This window comes from Stegastes partitus, unplaced genomic scaffold (assembly GCF_000690725.1).
Source record: "Stegastes partitus isolate 25-593 unplaced genomic scaffold, Stegastes_partitus-1.0.2 Scaffold41, whole genome shotgun sequence".
Classification (NCBI taxonomy): Eukaryota; Metazoa; Chordata; class Actinopteri; family Pomacentridae; genus Stegastes; species Stegastes partitus.
Window position 1 is genome coordinate 704,930 of NW_007577772.1, and position 26,113 is coordinate 731,042.

General features: G+C 40.0%; 1 protein-coding gene across 1 annotated transcript in view; it reads left to right on the top strand.

The window, feature by feature from the left end:
* adamts7 (a disintegrin-like and metallopeptidase (reprolysin type) with thrombospondin type 1 motif, 7) overlaps positions 1-26,113 on the top strand; it is a 115,009-nt gene that overhangs the window by 28,478 nt on the left and 60,418 nt on the right. The window contains exons 5-8 of the mRNA XM_008304630.1: positions 4,701-4,784; positions 7,257-7,381; positions 12,996-13,145; positions 17,110-17,253. Coding sequence (XP_008302852.1) covers positions 4,701-4,784; positions 7,257-7,381; positions 12,996-13,145; positions 17,110-17,253 — 503 coding nt within the window. The remainder of the gene's footprint in view (positions 1-4,700; positions 4,785-7,256; positions 7,382-12,995; positions 13,146-17,109; positions 17,254-26,113) is intronic.

The window sequence follows — 26,113 nt, forward strand, 5'->3', positions numbered from 1 at the left end:
TTGCTCATGGGATCTTTATCCTGGAAGCAATGATGTTTTGCAGTGGCTTTCTTCTTGCAGCCCTGCTGTGCAGAGCACCGTTGTTTAGTGTTTTCCTGATGCTGGACCCATGAACATAAACATCAGCCAGCGTTTAGTTGTTTGGAAGTCCCCCTGAGGTCCTTTGTGACTCTGCAGACTGCTACACACTGTGCTCTTGGGGTGATCTTTGTTGGTCAACCACTCCTGGGGAGGGTAACAATGGTCTTGAATTTCCTCTGTTTGTACACTGTCTGTCTGGCTGTGGATTGGTGGAGGCCGAACTCTTTGAGGGATCGTTTCGTAACATCAGAAATCTCCTTTGTTTGTGCCATGGTATGCATCGACAAACATCTGTTGCTGAGATCAGACCCTGATAGATTCCTGTTCTTTAAATAGAACAAGATGCAAAGTCACACCTGATTGTATTCCCATCAACTGAACACACATTACTTTAATTTCACCTTCAGATTAACTGCTAATTCTGGAGGTTCACATAACAATTTAAATTCATTCTTTTTATCAACTCGTAGAACTTATATGATCATCTGATGATTTTAAGGTCATATTTATGCAATAATAGAGAGAATTCAAAAGGGTTTGCAAACTTTAAAGTGCTGCAGGTGACAGGAAGTGACGGGATAGTACAATACAAATGTGACCGTTGTGCATGAACAGTGCGTAACTCATTAAGGCTACTAAATTCTAAACTATCTCTTAAATAAACCGTACAACAGAATGTCCCAGGCAGTGCACTTACGATAAGACACTGGGGCTCCATTGTTTGATTGTATGGTGGTGTTCCCCATTGTAATTCCTATATTTTCTATTTTCTGTCACCTGGATTGAGGTTCATTTGAAATGAACAAGCTCATATGACAAGTCTGCCATGTTTATGGTTGATTCGAACAGCAGAATCAAACGCAGGGTGAAAAGCTGCTTTTAATGACGGCGGCAAACTTGGATTTTTGTACAAAGGAGGATCAGGCCGCTTTTGGAGAGTCTCTTCTCAAAGCTGTCTGTGGATTTGCACTTGGTTGTGTGAACGAAAAGTCACAGAAAGGGTCACGAAAACAAAGAAAGACGGAGAAAAGAGCTAAATCCCTTTATGCTTGGTCACTTCTGCAAATCTTGACCTGTTGCCAAGTTACACACCTGTCTGACTCACTTGAAACATAGAAAAGGTATCTGTGGCTTCTGGAGTTTCTGACTTTGGTAAATTGATATCTACTTGTATTTATAACTGCAACAACAAGCATGATGTCGGTCTCACAAGGTATTTCCTGATGACAAAACGGAGCAGCAGCAAAGGTTTTGCGTTGCTCTGTTACGGAGCCTTGTGTCGATAATGATGCTTGTGTCTCAGCGGCGTGAGCTGCTTTCACCTCCGACCTTCGTTTCACGCTTCTCATGTCGCATTTTTCAAATCAATTGACCTCGATCTTTCCCCGTTCTCTAATAATCAGCGCCCGCCTCCTGCTCTTCATAAAGCACCTCTCTGAATTGTCACACGGCGCCTCGGATCAAGACAACAAGCTGCTGTGAAAGCTATTGACTTATTTGAATGCTGTTGGTTTTTACACTCCGTTTACATTGTTCTTCATTATGTTTGATGCCTCGGGTAAGAAAAAAAACCCGATGACAAAACCATTCAAGCAAACCGTCCTATTTTGAAATCAGAAGTTATCTCAGGGTGACAATTTCACAAATGCAAACTAGAAAGTCAAGACAGTGGGGATCAGAGTAAATGGATTGAAATGTTAAGATGTTTTATTGATGCATATTTGGTATACTGCTACAGAATAACCAGATTGTAACCTCCCATGCAGGCTGTAATCATACATTGTTAAAGGCCGAGGCACTTAGACTTTTAATACTTTGAAAGAACATTTGGATTGAAGAGCTGTAAAAGCTTTGATGTTGAAAGGTTGAATTCTTCAAAAAAGTTAGTGCATCATGTCAGACCTCTGAAGTTGTTTGCATCCCAATAATCCTCTGAATAACTTTTGCCGTTTGATGTGTGAATGGAATGAATGGAAGCGTTTAAAATACTAAACCGAGGACAAGTTGTTTCTGAAAAGCAATATGCTTCATTCATTGTAACTGTTTGACCGCATTTGCGAGTGTTGTGCTTGAGTGTTTGAGCTGGCCTTGAGTCCACTGGTCAAGTAGCTTAAGTCAAATGCTAAAGTGGTTGGTGTAGCTGTGATAAGCTGTTCAAAGAGCTTACAGCAGGGAGGTGGATGGAGGTGAGGAGTTTGGCAGGCAAAGGCAGAGTAGATGAAGCGAGACAGAGCAGGGCTTTGAGAGTGGATGGACAACTGATCGGGAGGCGGGAAAACAAGCAGGAAAGCAAGTGGGCCCTAAATAATCCTGTGGCAAAAGCTGAGAACGCACAATTCTAAGTGGTAACAGAATGTGATCTACCACACTGTAGAGTAGACGAAGAGCTCAGGAGCTGGGAAACTGAGAGAGAAATACGACATGTGGCACAATTATATCACCCGTCCATTGTTTGGTTTTTATGATCTCTTCCAGATAAGTCTTGCATTCATGACAACTTACAGCTTATATTCAGTGCCTATTAAAAGCACTCACCCACCTTGAGATGTTTTGCCCTTTTATTGCTTTTTATCACCGAATCATAGTCAATTTGGCTTTTTGAACCAGAGTTATACTTTTAAAAAAGCCTCTTTCATGTCAAAATGAAAACAGATTTCTAAAAAGTAATGTCCATTAATTCCAATTTTAAACCTAAAATGATTGATTTCATAATTATTCCCCCCCTTTGAAGTGACTCACCTAATTCAACACAGTTGCTAGAAGTCACAAATTTAGTGAAATCAAGATCATGTGAGTCGAGAGAATGTGTGTAAAATGATTGTCGTGTAAAGACACCTGTATCTGTTTCTGCTGAATCAGTACTCCTGGTTCTAGCTACACCATGAAGACCAAATGACATTTGAAGCAACTCTGAAAAAAGGGTATTTAAAATGATAGTCAGGGGTGGAATACAAGAAAATCCCCAAGTCACTGAACATCCCTTGGAGTACAGTTTAATTCATAATAAAGAAATGGAAGGAATATGAGTTCTGTGTGCAGGCCCTCTTCAAAAACTGAGTGACTGGAAGAAAGAACTGGAAGAAAAAAATCTTGACTAAATTTCCCAGAAGGCATGTGGGAGACTCTGAGGTCAACTGGAAGAAGATTCTTTGGTCTGATGAGACTAGACATATGTTTGGTGGAAGCCAAACACTGCACATCATCGCAAACTCACCATCCCCTCTGAAGCATGGCGGTGGCAGCATCATGATGTGGGGATGCTTCACAGCAGCAGGACCTGGAAGGCTTGTAAACGTGGACGGTGAAACAAATGCAGCAAAAAATAAGGAAATCCTGATCCAGTCTGAAAGGGAACTGTCACCTGGGAGAAGATTTGTTTTCCAGCAAGACAATGACCCAAAGTAACTGGACAAAGCTGCACAGAAATGGTTTCAAGACAACAAGGTGGCGACGTGGCCGAGTCAGAGCCGAGACCTGAATCCAGTTGAGAAGTTGTGGTTGGACTTAAAAAAGATTTGTTCACTAATGATCCCGTGTAACCTGACAGAGCTTGACCCTAGCAAAGAAAAATGAGGTACAGTCGCAGTGTCCAGATGTGCACAGCTAATTGAGACCTATATACACAGACTCAGTGCTGGTATTGCTGCCAAAGGTGCATCTACTAAATACTGACTTGAACGGGGTACATACTTATAAAATCACTTTGTAGAAATCTGTTTTCACTTTGACAGGAAAAGAGTCTTTTTTGTGAATTCTTTAAAAAACAAACAAACAAACAAACAAACAAAAAACCACAAAATGACTTGAGTCAATGTGGTAAAGCAATAAAAAGAGAAAACGTCACAGGGTGGTGAATACTTTAATAAGCACTGTATATTTACTTATAATTCTATGATAGCATGAAACGGTTGTAGCACACAAATGGAAAATTATACAGCTAAAGAGATCAAAGTCACGGTCAAGGTTACTTTATTAAAATCTGTGGGTAGATTTGTTTTGCATAAAAAACAAATAGCATTTGCCAGTCTTTAAACAAAATACACATTGACAAAAAGACGAGAGACAAAGAGACAAAAACAAACAAAAGAAAGTGCTCAGTATTCCAGCATTTGTCAATGTGAAGTAAAAAGATAAGATACAATAAGTAGCCATGTATGTATTTAAACCATCTGTCTGTCCGGCTCCGGAAATGCTTTGTATGTTCCAGACTTTCACAGCGAGGCTACACCTGTGCATCCTCGCTCATAGCTCTTCCATCAGACCTCTTTTCTCTTCACTCTTCTGTCCTCGAGAATTCTTTAGAATTAAGAAACCTTTTAGGATCACTGAGATTTATTTCATAGGCAGAGGAGACGAGGAGCCTCAAAATAGAATAATCAGACGCTAGAAACACAAAGAAGAAGATGGAGGCCTCGCAGTCTGGCTGTTGTTTTTCCGGAAAAAATACTAGTTTTAATGGACTGTCTTTTTTAAAATATATTTTTTATCTTCTTTTTTTTTCCTCCAAGATATGCATTTTCTGATATGTTCCAAAGCAGCTACGTGTTTCGCCTTATATATATATATCATTGTGTCATTTTGTTCTAGCGAGCACTATGTTGAATGGATTTTTCTTTCAGGTGGCCGGGCTGTACAGAGATGCCAGTATTGGAAACGCTGTCAACATTGTGGTTGTTCGACTGATCCTACTGGAGCAGGACGAGGTAAAATGACGTTTATTTGAAATTCTATGAGATTTTAAAGGAAAACGTTGCAGTAATAATGTCAGCTGAGCTTAAAATGAATATTTCAGAGGAGTAGTCATTAATTTAAATTCATTTAAATGCAACCCAGAGAGCCTCATTCTAAGCCAGTAAACTGAAATACTTCTGTCCTTCACTGCCTCTGCTGCAGTAATGTGCAGTAAGTCAACAAACAACTTCATCTTCTTCCACAAGTTTTCCATCTGTGCTGTTGTTCCGTCCAAAAGGCGTCCTCACATGAGCCCCCGAATAGTTATGGCTAAGCTTCCTCTGTTTTGCACTAGAGAATCATATCAGCCTACTGAGGTCAACAGGGCAGGGGTCAGTCCAGCCTCTTGTGCCTACACTTAGATAAATAATCCATATCAGGCTGCTCGAGAATATATATAAGAAAAGGTCAAGTTTGCTTTCTTCCCTTCTAGCCAAGAGTTAGCTGTGTACGGAAGTTCAATGCTCACCATGTCTGTGCGGTAAATACGAGCATTTCTCAAGCAGCTGGTTACCGTAGTTTAGCGTAAAGACCTGAAACATGATGAAACGGCCAACAACAGTCACTGGCGCCTCTAAAGCTCGTCTCATTTGTTGTGCAGCAAAGACGGATTGTGTGTCAGATTATTTCTTGACCTGCGAGGTCGCCTGGCAACCACCGGAGACTCCAAAACCCCGCCGCAGTTTGTTGTTTCTGCAGTCGAGTTGTGCTCGGATTAAACAAACAGTTTGCACTCGCTGACCGCTTTGTTAAGTCCACCTGTGAAGTCTAATGCGATCCAATAAAACAGCTCGGCAACAAATTCTACTGTTAAGATGCCTCCACAGTTTTACTAGCGTGATCAAAAAGGTGATTTTTTGTGTTTATTAATGAGATTATAGAGGGTGGTGGTGGTTAATGTGGTGGACAAAACTTCAGGCACTCCTTTAAATGTCAGCACAATGCACATCCACCATAAACTCAACACAAAATAGAATAATTATTTTTATGACCACGTCAACAAAATGTAAACATGTGGTGTTATGGCAGAGCTGTTTGATTTCATCAGGTGTGCCTAATGAAGTGGTGAGTGTGTGTTTAACCAATTAGGTAAAGGGATTTAGAGAAGCCAGCAGGTGGACGTTACCTTTGAAAAGACTCAGGTTCTGTTTCCAGTGTTTAGGCTGAACTAAGTTAACGCTATATTTCCTTTACTGGCATGAAACTGGGATAAATCTTCTTATCTAATTCTACACAAGCATATTTTCTCAAATTTTAAAGAATTGCTTTAACTTTTTTCTACATTTAAACATTAATCTGATGTAGTTATGGAATGCAGATTTACAAATATATATTTATAGAGACTGACAGGTTTTATCTCAACATTTTCTTTTTTTTTTTATGTGGAACTATCTGTATGGAAAATATGCCAAGCAGAGCCTAGTAAATGAGTTTGCTCAGATGTGTTAATTATCATCTGTACCTCACACCTTTTAGGATTCATTGTGTCAGTTAAAAGTTGCTGGATAAACATTTACTTTACAGATGGAATTAATGAATGTGACCAGATTATCTGTGTCATTTTGTGAGTGAAACTTGTTTGCAAAGAGCTTGCTGCAATAATTCCTGCTCTTGCGTTGTCGGCAGCTGTTGACGAACTGATACGTTTCCTCTATTGTCCTCTGAAGCAACAAATGAGATGTGGGTACACGTTAATTAAGCAAATAAGCACACCTTTTAGGATTTATTGTGTCAATTAAAACGTGTTGGTTAAACCTTGACTTTGCAGATGATTAGCTGTGACTGTCACTTTTCTCTCCTGCAGGTGTTTTATGAATGAAACCTGTTTGCAAAGAGCTTATTGCAAGAATTCCTGCTTTTCTGATGTTGGTAGCAATGAACTAAACTGGACTGTTTCCTCTGCTGTCCTGTGCAGCAGCAGATAATAGGATGTAGGTTCATGTGAATGGAGCCCAATGATTGCTAGTACCAGTGAAACAATTAAGCAAGTTGATTGAACTGTGACAAATCAGGCGAAAAGAAAACGCACCAATGTACTCGGCTGCTTGTTCCGATCATTGTGTGTTCAAATTGAAAAGCTTCCACGCTGGGAAAAGTGTGTTTATTTTAATCAACTTTCAAAATTTACAGAAATTTCCTGCCAATAGGGGTGATGTTAAAATGGCAGACGTCAGCGCCAACTGTACAACACAGTAAAAAATTGTAATTTTTTTACTGTTATTAAGGCTCGCTAAAAGGCTCCATCTAATCATGTGAGCAGTGAGGGTGCACTTTACCAGAACCTAAAGCCCTTTTTATAGCATTTCCCATCAAATTGTAGCTGTGTTCTCCTCTGTGCACTGATAACAGTCCTTTTGGTACATTCAGAGTGCATTAGCCACAAATGGCTGGTTTGTTTCTGTATGTTCTCTTCCCTTCATCTAATTGTGACATGTGGCAAACAGGATGACTTAAAAATTACACACCACGCTGACAACAGCCTGAACAGCTTCTGTAAGTGGCAGAAGAAGCTGAACATGAAGGGAGACGAGCACCCGCTGCACCATGACGTGGCTGTGCTGCTCACCAGGTAAATAAGAACTGGCTTTCTTTTCTCAGTCACGTCTCCCAGGGGAGGCAATTTGTATTCGCAAGAATAAATTGCAAGTGGATTTTCATATGGAGCTGGCTGCAGGGAGGAGATTCGAAACTGCGTCGTCTCGATCACAAACTCTCTCATTTTCTTGTTTTTCTGTTTCATTATCGGACTGAAATATCACAGCCTGGAACAGAAGTTGACAGAATGATGATCAGATCCCCGAGGCTTACATGTAATAATAGTAAATGTGAATTTTATTCATATGGGAAAATTCTAATCAGTCCACTACTTACAGATGCAGGGTATCTTCCGGAACTCCTATGCCTTCACTAAATTAGCGTCTAGTTTGAATTGTGTCCTTTTTCTGAACCCTCTCAACCCGCAGCACATTTTGCTCCTGTTACACTGAACTCACTGTGGGCTCGTTTTTCACTGTAATATGAAGTCCTGCAGCTTTGTGGAAACATCTCAACCGTGATAAGAAGAAGAGAGAGCTCCAAAGTGTCGTCCCTGCAGTGTGACACAGTTATAAAGCCATAAATCATTTTTAAAAAAAAGCATTTCCTTTGATTATTTATTGTACAAAATTAGAAAAATATTCACAGATATATTCACACCTATGTGTTTAATTAGTTTCTGCACTTTGCAGTTCACTGTAGCTCAGTCGAAAAACCAAAAAGGACTTTTCTGACGTGGCCGTTGGTTGCAGCTGAGTCACTAATGACTTCACAGTTGCGTCAAGAAGCAGATGATTGTTTTTTTTTAACAGGATGTGATTAGGGCAAATGGTTTGTTTTTCCCACATTTTTAAATGAGACAGTAAAAATAAAGTGATTTTGATGAAATATCATGATTTTAGGCTTGGATTAGGGAAGTTTAACAACGAATAGCACTTCACATGTGAACAGTTCAAGGACCATCGGACTAGTTTTTACAGTTTCTTGCTGTGAAAAATAGTTTTGAAGATAACATGCCTCTAAAACCTGCCGGTTGGCTCCATGGGGTTGAGAGGTTTCAAACAACCAAGTCATTCAAATATAATAGATCTGAGTATAATATTGAGCCACTTACTTTTATCATTTGTAGTATACTACAAATGATAAAAAAAGAAAATTTTTGTTTTTGTTTATTATAATAAACAAAAACAAAAATTTTCTCGTATAAAGAGCAGTAAAAAAAAAGACAAGAAACAGCTGATGTTAGGTTTTTATTTCTCTCAGATCACTAACTGGACAATTTTATACTTTTTCTACCAAACACCAGATTGTAAAACTTCTCTTTCAGTTCAGTGATCGTTTCCAATGTTGCCTGTTTGACTGCATGAATCATTTGTCCTTTAAAAGGCAATATCAATCCTCCCTATCCTTGGAAAAAAATATCTTTAAGTCTATATTTACGTCACACAGGTTCCTTATCCAGGGCCTGTTTAATCATAAATATCTTTCATGCTATATTGAACAACCTTTTCCATCACCTGCCAATAAAAACATCCCTCTGAACCTCACAGGGCTCCGTTCATATCTCCTGTTATTGCTAGAATTGAACATATTTATGAAAAACTGGACTCCCAAGTGATGAAGTCACAAACCCCACAAATCCACGGCCGCACGATGAAGAACTGCACAAACACAAACCGGAAAGGGTTTGACGCAAGCCAGCACAGCATGATAATGAAAATACACACAATAGTAATGACTACTGAATACAGTCATTACAAATTCCAATTCAGAAACTTTTCTCAGCTGATGCCATCTATTCTTGGTTACTGTCCATCGTAAGACCTCTGACACTTATTTTAGGCTTTAATCTTGTATTAAATTGTTTTAAATGTAGATCTTTTCTTCTTCTACTTTTTTAAAAATCTCACCTTTGCTGGCTGCTTAAAACTAGCCGACAATTTCACCGGTCCGGGTGTTTATTTTTGCTATCCTTCTTTTTTTAAAAGTGTTTCTAGTCCCATGTCGATCCTCATTTCCATTCGTGCAAAAACACTTTTTCTTCTTCACTAGAGTTTTCAAACAAGTCAGATCATTCCAATACAAAACTCCTTCCAACTAGAATAATCTTCCTCTGTTTCTTAGATCTCTTTGAGCTTTTGCTGCTTCAGGCCATCTTTATTTTCTCATCTTAAAGCAGCATGTTTATGTTTTTCATTTGCCTGTGCCATCAATATTCATCATATCATTACTATATTATGTATTATTTAGTTGCGCTACAAGTAATTGTAAATCAAACCAGCTTCAGTTGCTCTTTTTGTGTTTTACTTCGTTTTTGTTTCTAGTTTTTCCTTCGCAGTAGCTGAGGTCTGAGGGTGATCGAGTCGTCCGTGTCCCTGTACTTGTGTCAAAGGGCCCACTTGAAAATGAGATGCTACAGCTCCAGTATCTACTTCCAATACATTTTAAAGATTAAAGAAAAAACGCTCATATCATGAAATATACATTCTTTGTGTTATTAATATTTCTGCTAGTCAAGAAGGAACAGAAAAGCTGTCTTGATTCTAAGAGTGCATGAAGCAGTGAGGACAGGCCTCACCTTACGTACAGAAACATTAATAAGAGAGATGCTTGCATTAGTGTGAGTCGCTTTGATGCTGTGAATATGGGATCATTAATATTCACATCACCTCAAAAGGGAAAAAAAACCTTCCGTTGGCTGTAGCAGCGAACACAAAAGAGCAGAGCAGAAAAAAAAAGTTCCTTCTGCTCCTATTATGTCGCTGTGCTTGATAGTAGTCGCCCACATCTCTGTGAAGACTGACTATCCTACGACAGTCACATTACCGTGGAAATACAGATTTTACACACACCTGCTCCGTGGCTGCTGCTTAAACTGAAAGACTGATTAAAAAAGAAAAGCTAATTTCTCGACGTGTATAATGAACAATGGCCCTCATTGACCCCAAATTTCTTTCTCAGAATATAAGCATGCAGCTGCAGCTACAAGGTTTGATACAAAAACACGGAGTCTCTAAAACGTGGCGCCCAACTGCAAGCAAGGCAAGCAAGTATAAAAGACATTATAAAGTATAAAAAAAAGACCTGAGAAGATGATAGACAGTAAATTTCCAAATCGAAATAATAACTTTGGGTGAAAAGGTGTCCGCCTGTGGTGTTTTGCTTACAGATAAGAGGAGGAAAAGAAGTTCAGCACTTATTCTCTCTGCCAAAACCCACCAATGCTCCTTTTAAATTTTGAAAAAGCCTTTTATTAATGAATGATAAAGGACGTCGGCTCTGCCACCACTGTTCACTTACCCTTTCCCTTTAATGCTGCTAAAGAAAGACTTTGACATTTTGCTTTCTCCAGTTAAATGAGAAGATTGACACCTTTCATGTGTGTACATGAGATAAGGAGCTGAAGCGAGTTGCCGGTTAGCATTGCTTTTATATAAAGCCTGGAAACAGCTGTGCTGGTTCTGTGCACAAAGAACAAAAAGTCTGCCTAATTAACAAGCTACATCCTGGTTGCTTAGTGCCAAAACTGGAGACAGTTTACAGACGTTTATGTGCAAGACCAGTAGTTTTACAAGCAGCTGTAACTTTTTCTGGACTCATACGGCAGAAGTTTCAAAATCTGTCTCATCAGATTGTGTCACACAATTAAGAAGAAACTTCACAGAATTTCTTTTGTCCAATTTCAGACACTGCAAGAATGGAAAATAATGGTGCATGACACACTATGTGTTGTTGTTAGGATTATTGTGGGCGGCAGAGGATGCAGATGAAAACAAAATGGAGACTGTGGTGCAACAACTTGCTTTGATAATATAGTGAGAAAAAACTAAAGTCAAAGGTCAGATAAGTCGGCTAGCCAGCGTTAGCCTCAAGGGTTTGGAATGTTGGACATTGCTTTGCAGCTGTTTCTGCTGCTCCTTAACGCAAACATATTAAACTAGGCCCTGATAGGTCTGCAAGGAGTTCAGGAGGTCGAAGACTGGATCTGTAAAACTCCTCATATTACCAAGAAATCTGGTCCTAACATCAGGTCAGACCAAGATCTCAGAACAGATTGTCCAAATGGGTGAACTGGGGGTAAATCGGAGAAAACTTTCCTTAATCTGAGCCCATCATTAGTATTTTGAAGATGCCTTTAGTCTTTATTATGCACTAAGTTCATCGGTATTGCTTCTTTTTTAATGTACAAAACTGAGAGATGTGTTTGATGTGTGGGATGTCGGAAGAAGACCCAAATGCAGAAACACGAGGCAGGTTTCCAAAAACAAAAACTTCACTAACTAAGCCATTACAAAGATAGCTAAAGTTGAAAAGGTTCACCAAAAAATCCAGAAAAAAGCAAGAAAAGCGTGGTAGACAAACTGAAGCAAGAAACAAAGTAAAACAAAAGCACTAAAAAAATAAAAGCTCTAAGAGTTCCAGGACCGCGGGGAGAAATCAGGCAGGTAAACAGACAAACTAGGAGATGAGACCACATATGCACAGAGGAGCTGATTGATGAGACAGGATGAAGGTGAAATCAATCAGGTCCCGGTAGACGAGCAAAAAGGGAACAAGTAGAAGTACCTGGGACACACGAGGAAAGGGATCCTTTAAAACACGAAATAACTTACAAAAAACAACAAAGATCATGACAGAAAAAAGAAAAATCTCCCACATCCGAGTGTTTTTTCCAGTCAGTAGTCATGTATTTATGATGTTATACAGCAATGTGTACATACAGAGTCCAGTTTATGCAATCAGTCACCTGCTTGTGTTTTACAATTGAAGCAGCAGTGATAGATAAATATTGGACACACGGCGTTGAGAACAACCGCTGTGAGCTCAGAATCACAGCCAGTCATCCATATGGAATAGAAGGTGAAGTGGAAGACGTCAACATGGAAGCAAACATCAAACTGTGAAAGATAAGAAGGTAGAAATGTGTGCGATGGAAGATCAAGAGAAGAGCAACAGAAAGCCACGTCAAAGGGAGGGACTCTAGGGCTTAAAAAAAAAAAGGCTTAGAGGCAAGGAAAGTGGTCGATGTTGGCTTTTTGGCTTAAAGGTGGCAGCAGGGTAAAATGTGGAACTAGCTGTCTGTTAAAAGATTCAGTACAAACATGCGATATGTAGCCTTTATTGCCATCGCCTCCCTCATTCTCCTCCTTTTGAGGCGTATCTTTCATCTGTCTCTTCAGCTTTCTGTTGTCATCATTCCCTCTTTTCATGCTCACATCACCCCACATGTCCTCCTCGCTCCCTGGTCGATGCTTTATCACCTCGGGTCTCCGCTCGGCTCTGAAGTCGTGTCAACAGAGGAGCTGTGGAGTGAACAGCAGCAGCTTCAGAGCTCCGTCTGTGTCTACAGATGACACTGCAGCTGCACTTAGATGCAGAAAAGCGTAAAAACACACTCCTGGTTGTATCCCAGAATCTCATCGTATCCGTGGGCGTTCAGCAGGCTCGTCCACAGCTGTTATCTGTGGATGTATTTAGTTTTTCATTAAGATCGGAGCGGGAATTGATGCACACATAAAATTCAGTGGTGTAATCATTGAATAATTGAGTGTACCCAGTTGGCAGAATGTGGTTTTTAAATTTATTTTTTTTTAATGCTGTCCCCTCTCTCATGCCTGATTTCTCACCAACGGCTTTACTTTCCACAGGAAGGACATCTGTGCAGCCATCAACATGCCATGTGAGACTCTGGGTTTGTCCCATGTGGCTGGGATGTGTCAGCCGCATCGCAGTTGCAGCATTAGTGAAGACACCGGCCTCCCACTGGCCTTCACTGTGGCACACGAGCTGGGACACAAGTAAGGCTTCACTGCATGAAACCTCATCGGTCTGATGCAAAGTGCACTCTGTGCATATAGGCTTCATTCATTTTATTAGCGTTATTTTTAGACTTTAGTGTGTTTTGGTGCTGTTACGGTGAATGGAAAGAACGTATCAGTTCACTGGTTGTTGCTGCCAGAGAGCATCGGTTAGAAAACCCTCCAGACAAAATGTCCATTTCCTTTATTTATTTAACATGGAACATGAGTAGATGTGTGTATTTCTGTGTTTCTCAACCACCATGCTCAAGATTCATGTAATTTGTGACAAGTGAAGGGGACCATGATAAGCAAAATCTGCTTTTTCATTGTTTTTAAACACAATAACGTGTCAAGAGACCCACAAGATATGAGAAAAGAACATCCCCTCGTATGATTACGTTCTCCAATGATCAGAAAGCGGCTCTGCTTCGGGTTTGTTTCCTGTTGTGACCAGTTTCCATATTTCCGTTATATGTAGCACGCCAGAAAAAGATTTAATTTGTTCCTATCCATAGTATGTCAAATGCAGCCCACATATCCTACAATATCCGGTCGGATTTTGAAGTACGCAAGCCATTATCCAACCCTTTGCACCGCTGCTGTGTCGCATATGTTGTGGTGTTGTAAATAATCGCTAACAAGCTTGAACTACCGAGAATGCACAAACAGACAACAGCCCATTTGGTACTTTTCATCAAAGTTTAAGGTGCATTACTGTGACGGAGTAAAGTGTAGAATACGTACTGCATGAAACAGTCCGTCCATTATGTGGGCAGCTGTAGCACATACCTACAGTAAAAATGATTTGAGTCCAAACGCAGCCACTGAACTGAGGAGATGCACAGAGACGTGTCCCTGCAGCTCTGTTCCTGAAAGCTCAGTTGGATTTAAAGTAACAGACAATGAAAGAGCACATTTAGAACCATGTGCATTGTAGGCATAATAGTATTTGGGACTGAAACTTGAACTACGCATCCGTGGCACATGAGAGATCTAGATTAAGTTGTTAAAAAAAGGACACAATATGGAACCTTTAAAAAAAAACCAATGTATAACAACTTAATTAACCCATTCAGTGACCCCTCGTGTCCTATAGATTGGATGTTTCACTGTAGTATGAAGTTGATCACTGAGAACAACTTTGTATTGATTTGCAGTGACTCTTGTCTCTACAGGGACAAATAAACCCAAACCATGCCAGAAAAATGCCCCCCAGCTGCCAGATCTCCTCAATTTAAGGGTCCAATGGTTCAGATTTTTCCTTTAATTTTTCACCCGTCTAAGAATTCATGAAAAAACTACGAATGCAGCACTGCAGGAACCTTAGTAATTGTAATTTTGTTGTCTCGATATCCCCGATAATGATGATAATGACGGGATATTTTTAGCTCCATAAATACAAGCTGTGCTCCTCCTCCATTGAATCCAGTTCCCATTGATGCTTTGTTCCACTCATTGGACATTATTACCTCAGCAGCTTCTTTCAGCCTCTATTAACACCATTTAATGGATTTTTTCCTCAAATGACTTCACAACAAGCTGTGTAATTAAAGCAAATAAAGAGCATTTAAACAAACGAAAAGCCCATAAGCCTCCACAGAAAGGAACACAAACCGAGCATCAAACAAAAGCCACATTCCAAAGGTAATCCCACAACATGGTTTCAACACAAAGACTGTCCCGCTAGCAAATTATACTTTATGCTTTACACCGATCTGAGGATTCAGTTATTTTGTTGTTTTGTCCGTTTGATTCAAAAAGCACATAAAGGAACCAGCTTTAATGGGTTCAAAGAACCATCCATCCATTATCTATACACCGCTTAATCCTCTCTAGGGTCGTGTGGGGCTGGAGTCTATCCCAGCTGACTTAGGGTGAAGGACACATTCATTCACATTCACACCTACAGACAATTTAGAATCACCAATTAACCTCAACATGTTTTTGGACTGTGTGGGAGGAAGCCGCAGAACCTGTAGAGAACCCACGCTGCACGGGGAGAACATACAAACTCCACGCAGAAAGATCCCGGATGCGAACCGGCGACTTTCTTGCTGCGAGGCAACGGTGCTAACCACCGAACCACCTTGAAGCCCGGTTAAAAGAACCAATAATGTTATATTACATAGCAAACAGTTAGCTGAGAACATTTGTCTTTCTGCTTATCTAGCTTAATGTTTTCTGTGTGTTGGCTGCATATAACCATGTTGCCATTATGGATTATAACACATAGAAAGACAAATATTACTTTATGCTGAACCCCTGAATGCAGCTGAGTGCATTTGTGCTGTAATTTTTGCATTCTTTTCAAACATCACATGTACTGTCCATCAATGTGAGCCTCTAGTGCCTTTAACCCTTTCAACACTATAGGCCACTATACCGGTCTGCGGCTTTGACCCCGTCCACCCTGCAGACCGGTGTAGTGGCTCCAGTATATGGTGACTTTTCAGGGAAAATATTTCACAACAAGCACCAACGCGTTTCACTGCCGTCGTGTTTCAAGCCAAAGTTCCTTAGTGTTTAAAGGGTTAAAGCATTATGCCACAAGTCACCTTCACCCCGATTCTCGATAATGTGCCGAAAAGAACCTACTCCCTATTGTGTGAGTTCATACTTGGCAGCTAATCCTGCATATGTGATTTTATTGAATTCATGAACAAGTCTTAAATTGACAGGAGCTCATTGTGAACACCAGTCGGCTCTTCCTAGAAGGAGAAAATTAGTTCCCTGAAGCTCCGGTGGATTGACAGATGAGGTTGTTCTCAGCATTGGAAGGTGCACTGGTCCATGTAGTTTTCTCTAAAAGGAAAAATAGGCACATACATTTTCTAGAGCAGATTTTTCTCATGATTCAACCCTGTTTAGATTCTTGCTTCACCTTCTGCTAGGGTCTTTTTTGATTCAGTAAAGAGAACAAACGTGGTGAAAGTGATTTTATTTTTCTTTGCTGCCTCTTTTTCTTTATATATTAAAACTGGTGTTGTGAAGTATTTGTTAAAAAATAGCAGGCAAATGCTAGCTGATAAAGCAAAGTTGTGTTTATCTACTCTGAGAAACAGCCTTCGACTCAACAAAATATTATTTTTGTTCAGTTTTTCTTTCAGCATACTGTGAATACTCGTGATTAAAAATGTTTTGAGAGGCCTGAATCTGTTCCTTTTTCAAATGTCAAATGCTCTGAAAACAAGCACAATGTTGAGCTGCTTTCCAATTAAACGTTGACCCTCAGAAGCATTAAAAAAAAAAACTCACTGTGGAGTTCAAATGGAATCTATAATGTACCTAATTATTTGTCTGCACCTGCGACAGCCATAACAGGAATGCTTTCAGGTTTTATTTTGTTCATACGTTCTTTCTATTCCTGTGATCTCTTGGATGCCTCCGTAGAAAGGATGAGCTGATTAGATTTTGCAGTTCAAATGTCACTGTTTCCTCACAAAACATCAAACTTGTGGGTTTAATTCATGAATTTAAATGCTGACTATGACAAAATTTAGCACAAATATGAGTGAAGTGATGTGATTTTACACCCAAAAGTCAACTTCACTTCATGACGTCCTGCAGAAACACTTTTCTGTCGTGACTCAGGAACCGAATGGGAGATTGTGATCATATTTTACATAATTTACTAATCTCGTGTTCCCGCCTACTCAATTCCTTCAAAGCCTTCATTACATATATAACACGAAACTGGAGACCCATGGATGTAAACTGCGCGTAACCACGAGGCAGCAATTCCAGTTTTGCATTAAGCTTCAATTTCAACTTTGATGTTTTTTGAGAGATTACTTTGCATAATGTTTTCTTCATCCCCAGATCCTTTCACATGCAAATTTTCAGTTAGATAATAAATAATCAGTCTTGTTGCACACTGTAGCTCCAGCTTGATGTACATGTTACGTGCTGTGCCCACTCGCTTTAATTGCCCTCTTCTGTGGGATGTGCTTTTATGTCGCAGCTTTGGGATTCAGCATGATGGCAACGGTAATGACTGTGAACCCATTGGGAAACGACCTTTCGTCATGTCTCCACAGCTCCTGTACGGCACCTCCCTGCCCAGGTGGTCGCGCTGCAGTCGCCAGTATATCACCCGCTTCCTAGAGTGAGTGCCACATGTTCTGTATGACTGCTCCCCCGTGTTTAAGTTCAAGGTTTCACGCATGTAAAATTATGCACAGTACATATATGGAATAGAAAATGATGTGAGAACATGATGGCAGACTTCATACTGAGGCACAACACTGTCATCTCACAGTGTCATGACTGTCCTGCACATACACACAACGGAAAATACCTGAGGAAGTTTATATTTCACTGTTGGATGGATGGGTGGGTGGATAGATGGATGGATGAATGAATGATGAAGGACGGATGGATGGATAAATGATGGACGGGCGGACGGATGGATGGATGGATGAATGATGAAGGACGAATGGATGATAAATGATGGATGGATGGATGAATGAATGATGAAGGACGGACGGATGGATGGATGGATGGATAGATGGATGGATGGATGAATCAATAATGAAGGACGGATGGATGGATAAATGATGGATGGATGGATGAATGAATGAATGAATGAATGAATGACTGGATGGATGGATGGATGGATGAAGAATGAACAGAGGATGGATGGATACGTTATTCATCCCCTTGAGGAAAATTCAAGGTGTCTAATACCAAAATAACAAAGAGTATTAAAAAGTCTAACTACAATATAATAATGATATTCACGATATTAATAATTAATAATAAGCATAGAATTGGTGCAGCATTATGGCACAGTTGAGTCCCTAGTGTACGGCGATCGTGTTTAATAACAGTAGGAATGTACCTGATACAGATTTGCACATACAAAGACTATTACTGGCACAGCACCTGGACAGTGTAGTGTGCATCTTTTCTTCAAATAAAGGTAAGTGGTAGGCCTTATTTTTAGGTTTGCAGGAAAAAATATTTTCTGCAAATCCGTTGTGCCCCATCAGCAACAGATTATCCTATAGAGCACCAAAGTCCATCACTAATGAATGAGAACGGCTGCAGCACCACCAGCTCTGCTGGAGAGCAGAGAATAACTTCTATGGATGTTTTGTTTCACACGACTTGTACCCGTACGTCACTTTGGATAATGATCTTCTCTGCAATGCTAACGATACAGCAGAGACGCGGCTCCTCGCTGCTGGAGACACGACGTTAACGACTGAACCGCCGGAGCCCCGTTCCCTCCAGAACACACGTCTGTTTTCTGAAAAAACATTTAACCGATGATGGTGGTCACTAAATCGTTTTTGTTGCATATTATTCATACTTGGAGAAGACTGTAACATATTTCAAACCCGAGTCCTTACCATTAACCCCCTTTCTTTTTTTTCTTTTTACTGAAAAAGAAAAAATAACAGTTTGCAGTGCAGCTATAGAGGACAAAAGAAGTAAGAACTTGAGCTGGAGCTGCTGAATGCTGTTGTTGACATTGTGTTGGCATCTTCTGTAGTTTACACTGAACTGTGAGGCTTTGTGTTTTCAAACAGTTCATAATTGAGGCCAATGACCTTTAAAATACAGTGAGAAAAGTAGAAAATGGTGCAATTTCTCGCACGCCCCTGTTCTTGTTGTTGTTGTTGTTGAACCAAGGTCACAAAACAGGAATATTAAAATGCTATCAGGTTGTGAAATTGGTTTGCATCATGTGTATGAAGTGTACAGATGTTCGTCTCTCAGACCTGCACACAAGATTTGAAAATAATCACTCGTCACACACTACAAAGTATTATTCAGGTTTATTTTGCCAGAAAGAGCAGTCGGCGAGCCACCTGCCGTGACTTCATGTCGTAACAGAGACTGTGGTACAACAACTTGCTGTGACGCTAATCATCCTTCGCAGTGACAAAAAACAAAAATCTAAAGCAGAAAACTAAATGAGTCTGAATGAGAAAATGGTCATGAGGATGCAGTCAGCAGGGTTTGTCTATTCTACAGAATGAACTGGAGGTGAGACTTTATTAAGTTTTGATATCTGTAGCGAACGTTTAATGTTGCTTGGCAACAGCATCTGCGGCTCTGGTGCTCATGTGATAACTGTAACCATCCTCCTAAATATCCAGCACGTTTTGATATTATCTGGGCAACTTCAATGAGTCTGAGCAGTTTAAAGCTGCGTCTTTGAACTCCTCACCATCATATTACCAAATAATCTGGGACGAATGTTGGTTCGGACCAAGATTCTACACCAGAGTCTTTTCTTCTATTGTCAGAAGGAACGAATTCCTGCAGTTTGGGCTCAGCATCAGTCAGGCAATGGCCCTCATTAAGACCAGTTAGGTCAGCTGTAAGTATCATTTAATGTACAACTCACTGGGTAAAGGACAAAAGTCAGTGGTTCACACTCAGTCCCCTGGGGTAAGAGGTGATATGTAGTGCTTCTCTCTCTTTTTATTGACTCAAGAATCGCTTTTAATTGAGAATTGATTCTGCATCACATTGATTCTGCATAGCTGCTGAAAGTTTGATGATAATTAACTGTGCTCTCAAGCTAATTTTCTATATCTGACATTACACTGGCTTTTTTTAAGCTTTATTAACGCTTAGATGCCAATTTTAACAAGTTACATAGAGATTCTTAAGTACAAAAATGTCTACACCAAAAACAATTCCATAAAAATGCTACGTAGAAATGTTATATTTCAATTTCAATGACTGTTTTTTGTACATCTACATTTCTATCAAATATTCATTCATTCATTTTCAGGATTTTAAACCTTGAAATGCCAGTTTGTTTACATAATGTCACTGGTATTTTCCATATAATAAATGGAAATTAAGTTTTTTGGTTGTCACACTCTGGGATGTGTCAGTCGTTAATAATAATAACGTTATTTATAAAGCACCTTTTAAAAACAGAGTGTAAAACTGCTTTACAGACAGGGCAAAAAGGAATATACTGAGGAAGACCATTAAACAAACATGGAAAAAGATTTACTAAATAAATAAACACAACAGCAACAGATAAAATAAAAAAAAACGACAACTACAAACGCAATATAGAGTGGAGTAAAATAGAGTGTAAAACCAAAAAGACAAAGGCAATAATAATAATAATGGTAATAATAATATCAGTAAATATGAATATAAGTAAAATGAATACATAAATAAGTCAGAACCAACATTGATTCTGATGCAGTATTATTTTTCATGCAGTGTCAGATAAAAAAAAAAAAAACTCCTTAAATGGGGATTAATCATGTAAAATAAATAAAATAAAATAATGTTTTTCATGCAGTATTCCAGATGACCAGCCTTGCAGTTCATGTGCTGCTTTCTGCTGATCGTAGCATCTTAAGCTTCATCCTGACAGTATTCATATGTCTGCTGGACTATTTTTGACACTCGTACAGTGTGTGTTTCTGTCAGCAGCACAGTCAGCTGCTGCCACCAAACACTGGATTCTGACTTCAGCAGCACATGTGTCGAATGGCTGAAATATTTCACCAGAGTTGCCCCAGTTTCTCAAGCTCCAAGCATCTGGAATTCATTTAGTGGGTGTTCAGCTAACTAAAGGCCCGCGGGGCGATATTTACACTTGTGGGAGTTTGCGACACAAAAGCCGGTGGTTTATGTGTTTGTGTGTGCACGTCGGACAGATGGCGAAGAGTCAGGGCACAGTGTCTCAGCACCATTTTCAGCTCAGTTTAGTCTAGATAAGAGTTTGTATCAGAGTCAACAGCCTTAAATAGCACCGTTGAGCATTTCCACCTTAAAACTGCACGTACAAAACCGCGGGCTCAGACTTCAAACCGAAGGACTCGATGATGTGAACTTGCAGGGGGAGACTTTCTATATTAATAATCTTCTTCAGAACCAGTTTCTGATTTGTTTGATTGAATAACTCCTGTATTACAATTTGTGGAGCGTAGATTTGCTTTACAGTTTTGCAGGTGAGCCGGTGTGCTTGAGCTGCAGAAAATAGTGAAAGAATGAGTGAACTGTTATGGATCTGCATGTTCCAGAGGAAGCAACACTGTAGAGTTCGATTTAAGCCATTTTCAGGCATGAAGGAGTCATTTTAATGGAAAAAACCTTCTAAGCCAGTGGTTTAGTGTTTGGGTGTGGACGTCGGACAGACGGCAAAGAGTCAGGACACCGTGTCTCAGCGCCATTTTCAGTTTAGTCTAGATAAAAGTTTGCATTAAAGTCCACAGTAAATACCGTGGTTTAGCATTTCCACTGTACTGACAAAACATGGATTCAGACCTCAAATCAAAGGAACCGACGCTGTAAACTTGCAGGTTGGGACTTTGTGTACCAGTGTTCCTCTTTAGAACTGGTTTCTGGTTCTAACATGTTTGATTTTTATGACTCCAGTATTACAACTTGCCATTGTGTAGCGTAGAGTAGTTTTAAAGTGTCGTAGGTGAGCTGGTGTGCTCAATCTGCAGCAATTTTGCAGAGCAGTGGGTGATTCTATGAGATTAAACTGTGCACTCACATCTAAACTATTTTCAGATCAGAAAGGATTGTTACCATTACAACAATAACAACAACAACAACAACAAAAACATTTCAAAATATTGAACTTGGATACACAGAAATGAGTTTTCAGGAGTTTAATCAATCACCAGAGAGAAACTTGTTATAGTTTAGGTTCCTGTTTTTGTTTTGTACAACTCATCCCATGTATTAGTGGATAAAGAAAGAGGACCACGGTTCATAGATCTTCATATTTTAGAGGAAGCAACAGTGTGGAGTTACATCTAAGTCATTTCAAGACATGAAGGGGTCATTTTTATGGAAATAAACAGAATATGCGCCTTTGGCACACAGAGATGAGTTGTAGAGGTTTTAATCCACATCTGTACAGGGACTTTAGCCAAGTTTGGTGATTAGATTATAAAGTATTTTGTCAGATATGATGCCAAATGATACCCTTGTTGTTCATCTGCTGGAGAACTTGTGACCAAAATTTCATGTTGTTCCATTAAATACTGGTCGAGATGACTTACATTGGACCAAAGTGCCCGCTAGAGATGTGACAATAACGGTTGTACTGGATACTAACGCCTTCATAGCTGTTTTTATTGCCTTCGTTTATGTCTCTTTTCTCTCTCTCAGCATCCTGTTTTCTGACCTCCACCAAAGAGGCTGCTAGCTGCTCCGAAACCATTAAACTGGCTTCGTGAGACTTGACAATTGGTATTCGTCTTCCCATTTTGTTCCTCTAAATGCCTGCATTTCACCCCGTTTTCTCTGTCTTATCTCTGCTACTGAGTGCGAGACAAGGCGCTCATTGTACGTAGTTGTCCCCACAGGCCTCCACAGCTCGCCACTGCTTCAGAGGTTTGATCTGTAGGTGTTATTTTATGTGGAATGCAGAAGGTCACACTGAGCTGAGTGCTGATAGCATCACATAAATGGGCAACTCATAAACAAAGCCACCCTTTAATGTCCGCACTGTCCGAATTCCTGAGTCGCCATCCAGACCGAATGTGAAGTCCGTTTACTTGCAGCCCAGAAGAACCACAGAAGTCAGAACAACCAGCCAGGAGATGCCTCATGATTTGTTTTATCACGGCTTATTCATCGATCGTAAATTAATGTCAAAGTATAGGGATTCAGTAAAGAGTTAATTAATTGGCGCAGACACTTCCAGGAAAGCTGGCTTTGACAAAGGCTGCCGTAGAACCTAATTTGCCCTCCGAGCTGCCTTTCAGTCCAGAGTCACTCATGGAGAACATTTTAATTGCTGCTGCTGCTATTTAGTCAATGTGAGGTCATCTCATATTAATTATTGTGCTGTTAGGTGCTAAACAGTCAGTCTCAGTGTTTTTAAATCTGATGTGTCTACCAGTTTAACTCTGTAATATCCACCTCCTTGTTTTTTTGTTGTTTTTTTTTACTGATTATTTGACTCTTAAAGTGAATATAGTTGTATGTCGTTGATCTTCCTGGTGCAGCCCAGTCTCTACAAAATGACAGTCCTCTGCATTCTCAGTTATGTCGTGACAGAATCATATTTTCTGTTGGATTACATCAGTAACCACGAATCCTTTCTAATTAACATACAGCGCCCTCCATAATTATTGGCACCCCTGGTTAAGATGTGTTAAAAGCCTTAAAATGAATTAAATTTTTATTGCAGAAGCATACTCTCACACTGAAAATTGTAGAAAAATGTAACCTTCAACTCAACTCAAATGAATTGTTGGCAAAAGGGGGTTGTACAAAATATTAACATCAAGGGTGCTAATAATTGTGGCACACATGATTTGATGTAAAAGAATTATTTTTTAATGTGGGATTTTTTCACACTGAATAAATGCGCTTGAATTAAAGGTTGAATTTTCCTCTTTTTTTTCATTGTGGTCCTATATTTTTTAGAAAAAAACTGAATTTACTACAAGCTAAAGAACACATCTTAACCAGGGGTGCCAATAATTATGGAGGGCGCTGTGTATTCACCATTTATGTTATTGCCTCACTGTCGCTCCTTTTCAGTCGACCAATCATATATTAGAAGGGGCGGGACTTGTCACCCTTGTAACCCAGAAAATGGAGGAGAAACGTCAAACGTGTAGCGACTGGATTGTATTTTAACCTAAACCATGACATTTCCCTTAACTTTAAATATGCTATATATAATTTCCTAAAGCTAACCACATGCAAACCATTTGGTGCCTAAATCTAACCAGAAGGTGAACGAAAACCTGCTCGTTCAAACGTTACAGGTCACAAATTATATTTATTTAAAAAAAAAAAAAAAAAACATAATTGAGAATGCAGCTCAGTTTTAAAGGAGCATCGTTTTGTTGCCTGTAGACGACAGATAATATATGAACCTCCTCTACTGTATTTTGTTATAAGTGCACCCTTGTTCCAAAGAAAGAAACTACTGCGGGTACTGGCTTCTTAAAATAGCTTACGTCCTTTGAATTGTGAGGCTTTGTGCTATCAAACAATATGCAATTTGCAAAATGACATTCAAGATGCAGAAGCAAAGCATACATTCTTCCCTTACTTGGTCTTTTTGATAGCATTTATACTCCTTAGTACCTTGTACTTTTGTAATTGGCATTTTTATATCTGTATTATTTACAGCATTTGCCTTTTAAATCACTTTAATCCTTTTTTATAAACAGTGGATGAAATTAATTTCTGTTCTGTGCAAAGGGTCGCTTGTATTGACAAAAACAAACACTGTGACCCTACTCTGCAGATACTTTTCAGATTCAGCTGCTTTTAATAAAATCAAAAAGCCTGTTATTGCGCAGCACTAAACAACAAACAGACCCAGTTAGCTGCTAGCCAGCGAAAGGTTTAGAAGGAACAATTTGCTCATTGTTTCATTTTCACTCTTTTTTCTGTAACTGTACTCGTCTGTAATGATGGAGAAAAAAAAAAACAGGTGCATGTCAGAGCCCCCTGATCTGACTGAAACCTTTCACAATTGGTCACCACAGTTAGAAGTAATGGAAGTTATTTCAGGCCAAAGGACACAGAGCATCAGAGCACACTGACGTTTGTCCCAGTAAGCTTTGTGCTCTTTCATTCACAGCTGTGCAGCGCAGAAGGCCAGAGCTCATTGTTTGGTCTTCGAACTTCAGCCTCCACTTCCTCCTTTTTTTCTCTCAAGAAAAAAAATCTCACATTTGTGCCGTGTTCTTCTTGTCTTCAGGAGCACATTGAGTTACATTTTTTACATTTTATTCTTAGTTAGGCATCATTTTGTTCCAACCTGTGTTCCTGGCATTCATGTAGACATTACACCACCCACCTGAACATTTTTAAAGACGGAGCACACACCTCTGTGGCACATCAGGTGACCTCCCACAGCACAAGAGTGTGACCCACCAAACTGCAAAAACTGTGCAGGAGTGGGTCAAGGAAATGAGCATGACCCGGCCTCCAAACTCCACAGATCTGCTCCAATCCAGCATCTGTGACCCAAAGTGTCCACAGACACGTCATGTTGTGGTTGATTGGTATATGTATTTATAAAAATCTCCCTCTCAGCCCCACATGGGTGGTGTTATGTGTCTTCCGCTAGCTCAATTCCTCTCACAGCCCTGGAAGTTTGAGGATTCTTTACAGTATCTTAACTGTTCCTGCACTCTTCTGCACTGAAACCTCACATCTTCTACCTGGAATCTGCTGCAGATACTCTCCCACTTTAGGGATAACAGCACCAGTTGTAATAGTAGCGTTAGGAGCCAGTTTGTTGTTCCTTTAGCCTCGAGTACTTTTAAATTTTCTCATGCTCCCATTTCCTGGTGTTACCGTCAGCTGCCACATCAATCACAACTGCCCTCTCCTGCCCTTTGTCATCCACCACTGGGTCTGGTTTGTTGTCCAGCTGCTGCTTGTCTGTCTGGAACTTGAAGTCCCACAGGATCGGAGCTCTGCTGCTTTTCATCCCAGTTGGGATCTTGAGATTTCAAACCACTTGTCACAGTCGTTCCTGTAAACTATCCCGGCCACTTGGTTGTGCCTCTCATTGCCCTCTTTCCCAGCATGCATCTTCCACCCTTTTTCTGGGGACATTTTCTGGGGCTTCTTTGCACAGTCGGCATCTTGTGTCCTGTTTCTGTTGTTCTGGTGCTTCAGGTTTTTTGTGCTCTTGAGCCTGTGAGCTGTCCTTCACTGGTAGGATTTCTTGATATCAACCACTTCATCTATCTGTCAATGATACATGCCACTGGGGAGCTTGTTCTTCCACAATATTTCCTCAACTTTCTCTGTCTTCTGCTGCCTACGAAGTGTGTCAGAAAAGTTCCAGGACTGGAGTCACAAAAGATATGTTTCAAATCCAAACAACGAACTACAAGTTTTCCCCTTCCAAGTAATCCTCCTGGAGTTTAACACACTTTCCCAGCCTTCTCTGCCACACCGCCATTCACTCCTGGAAGGATTCTTCCGGGATCCTCCGCAGCTCCGTCGTCACAGCCATCTTGATGTCGTCCACGTCTTCA